Below are 2907 nucleotides of genomic sequence, written 5' to 3' on the forward strand. Positions count from 1 at the left end.
TTTGGGATGTCCTGGTCTGATCGGAAAGGACCAAGGTCACAGTACACCAGATTGGGATACTGGAGGAACAATTACGTTTTCTTCTATGGCTCAGATTGTAAGTGGAAATAAAAAAACATGATGCATATTACATCTATTGTCTCAGATCAACTATGCTGAGTTTTTTTTATTTCAGTGTTCATGTATTGTATGCAGTAGTGGGAGAAACTAGAGTTTTGGTCAGGCAGGGAAACCACGTTCTTCCTCATTAAGGATTGTTTATAGAAGTGAAAAAAAATCTACGCACTAGCAGACACAAAGGACCCAATAATTTTCCATTTACGTAGGTAATTCCCCTCCGAAAGGTTGATGACATTGATTTGGGGTGTTTTCCTGTTCGCTGTGTATAAGTATGCAGGCCGAACGTTCTCCAAACATCAGAGATAACAAGCTGAACTTAGCTGAGATTTTCAACTCACAGCTGCTCCCTCACACCAACAAACACTCAGCTCAGGATGGCTCGTCTTGCTCTGTCTGCAATTGTGCTGCTGATGGCTGTCGTCGCTCTCACTGAGGGTAAGAATATAGCTTTGAAATATGATGTAAAAAAGGATTTAAAGCATTTAATGGCTGTGGTCGATCAGCTTTTAAATTTTCACATCAGTTTATCTAAAAAGCTTGAGAGTTTAAGATATGCTGATCTAACTAAGAAAAATGATCCAAAATATTGTTATTAAATTCTGGATTTAGGCAAAATGAAATTGGACAAATTGAAAATTTAAAGTCAAATCTCGCATATAAATCATTTAATGGTTTGCTTTGAATGAGATGAATATTTATGAAAGATACAGGATTATTTTTTTTAAATATCAAATTATGTGTAAGAATTACAAGTTATCTTCCAGAAATAAGATACAATATCTGTAGTTGCTTGATTAGCTGCAGAAATTAGCTTTTTTTTAGCCTATGTTAAAGGGTTCGGCATGTATTGAAGCAGCTGTGATCAATGTTTTTAGAAAAGTAATTGTTTGAACAACCTTTTTGAACGCAAAATTAGTGACAAAGGTTTATTGAAACACAAGCGATTAAACCCAAATTTACTGCAGTGTGCAACTTTAATGAGTTTTGTGGTGAGTGGCCATAAAACAATTATACAACAGGCAGGGAAGGTGTGTTTAATCAAATCATGTTTGCTAATTATAAAAGACAAATTAGTGACCAGTTAAGTATTAGTTACTTCTACAGTATAGAAAGTTTATAACTCTGCCTTGGCTCATTGTTTTTAATCATTCCCTGTTGTTTTACAAAAGGCTTTTAGGGTTAATTTCTGACCTGCGGGTACACAAACACCAATAACTTAATTGATTCACAATTTACAGAAAGGATGTGTTGTCTTCTTAAGCCCCACGTGTTTAGAAAGTTGAAAACAGATTCAAACACCTTCAATCTACACCTTAACGCACTTCTAAATATGACCACGGCTTTTTTTTCCAAATCTGCATTTTGATTTTAACGTCAGAGTAAATGGTAAATGGACTGAACTTATATAGCGCTTTTCCAGTCATATTGGCCACTCACAGCGAAGTAAGCTCTGAGCGAGACAAAAAAAAAGGTGGAAACAGCACAATCTCTTTAACGAGAAAAAGATTGTGCCCTTTTACAGCTTAACAGGAAATTAAGAAAGGGAACTGACAGAGTGGAACCTGGTGCTGAATATGTTTCTGAGATATTCATCCTCTTTTTTTGTTTTTTTGTTTTTTGCTGTTTGCAGGTCTGCGTGGAGCTGGCCCAAAGAAGTGCTGCTTCAAATTCAATGACAATGTGTCAATAAATAAAGTTGTGAGCTACACCAAGACCAGTCAGCGCTGCTCCAACCCCGGCATCTTGTGAGTATTCACTGTTACAGAATTACACCAGTGAGACTCAATCTTCCTCTGAATCTGCTGACGCTCTCCTCTTCCTCCTCTTTGTCCATGTCCAGGCTGAACACAGTGGCCGGCCGTCAGCTGTGTGTCAAACCCTCAGCCCCCTGGGTGAAGGAGCTCATCAGCTACCTGGACAACAAAAATGTTGCAGGCTCCAACTCCAACCTGTAAACGTGCCGATAATATGTCCACAAACCAGCTAACCTGAACATTTAGGCTGGTTTTGATGCTACAGTTTCTTACAGAAAACAGCTGCTCTCTTTCTACGATATTTACCAAATATTCTGATATTTGATGGTAGACTACCAGGATGACATGAAGGGGAATAAATTTATCTTCATATAAATGAAGTTTTTTTTTTATTGTTATAGTTGTTATTGAACAACAGGTGTATTTGTGTTAAATACAACATTTAAACTTTGACCGTCAGCACTATGAGCTTTTCTATTATTTGGAGTTTGATTGAACTGACCTGAGAAAGTATTTCTATTGTAAAAGACAGATGTCTTCCAAATCCACGTGGTGTCATCTTGATTATATAAGCTATGACTTATTGCACTTGCTAATGTATGAGGAACTTGCCTGATTATCTAACTTTATTTGAAGTCTTTTTATAGTGATGCTTTTGAACTCATTGAATGACTGATGGAAAAGTTGTAATCCATTCAGAAGTGTAATCCATTTTTTCTGTATGCAAACCAATGTGATTCTTGCAAAATAAAGCTAGATTACTTTCAAAATTCAACAAACTCTCCTTTTCTCGTTGTTTTTGTCGTTGAAGCTAGGGCTGAAGCTGGGGTCACTTTCTTTTGAGCATTCATCGTAGCAGATCTTATGGCCCACTCATAAACTGAGTTCTCAAAAGTCATGCTCAAAGGTCCAAATCAGTTTACTAGATAAGATCAAAGGTCCGTAACAACTTCTTGTGAGGACATCCATTTTATCACACTTACAACTCACTAGATAAGAGAAATTTGCTGTCTGGAATAGTTTATTTGTGAGT

The 2907-nt window shown here is 36.8% G+C and overlaps 1 protein-coding gene across 1 annotated transcript; it reads left to right on the forward strand.

Moving 5' to 3' along the window:
* Nucleotides 1-351: 351 nt before the first annotated feature.
* Nucleotides 352-2649, forward strand: LOC118556782 (monocyte chemotactic protein 1B-like). Its single transcript, XM_036125045.1, has 3 exons — nt 352-555; nt 1751-1865; nt 1961-2649. Exons 1-3 carry the CDS (start codon nt 495-497, stop codon nt 2073-2075), a joined length of 291 nt encoding a protein of 96 aa, XP_035980938.1. The 5' UTR covers nt 352-494; the 3' UTR covers nt 2076-2649.
* Nucleotides 2650-2907: the final 258 nt, after the last annotated feature.

Source organism: Fundulus heteroclitus, chromosome 2 (assembly GCF_011125445.2).
Source record: "Fundulus heteroclitus isolate FHET01 chromosome 2, MU-UCD_Fhet_4.1, whole genome shotgun sequence".
NCBI classification, from domain to species: domain Eukaryota; kingdom Metazoa; phylum Chordata; class Actinopteri; order Cyprinodontiformes; family Fundulidae; genus Fundulus; species Fundulus heteroclitus.

Excerpts from the sequence above, each read along its gene's own strand:
- LOC118556782 (XM_036125045.1), top strand. The coding sequence starts at position 495 with ATGGCTCGTCTTGCTCTGTCTGCAATTGTGCTGCTGATGGCTGTCGTC. Across the intron at positions 556-1,750 it reads TGTCGTCGCTCTCACTGAGG|GTCTGCGTGGAGCTGGCCCA; the intron begins GTAAGAATATAG and ends TGCTGTTTGCAG. Across the intron at positions 1,866-1,960 it reads TGCTCCAACCCCGGCATCTT|GCTGAACACAGTGGCCGGCC; the intron begins GTGAGTATTCAC and ends GTCCATGTCCAG.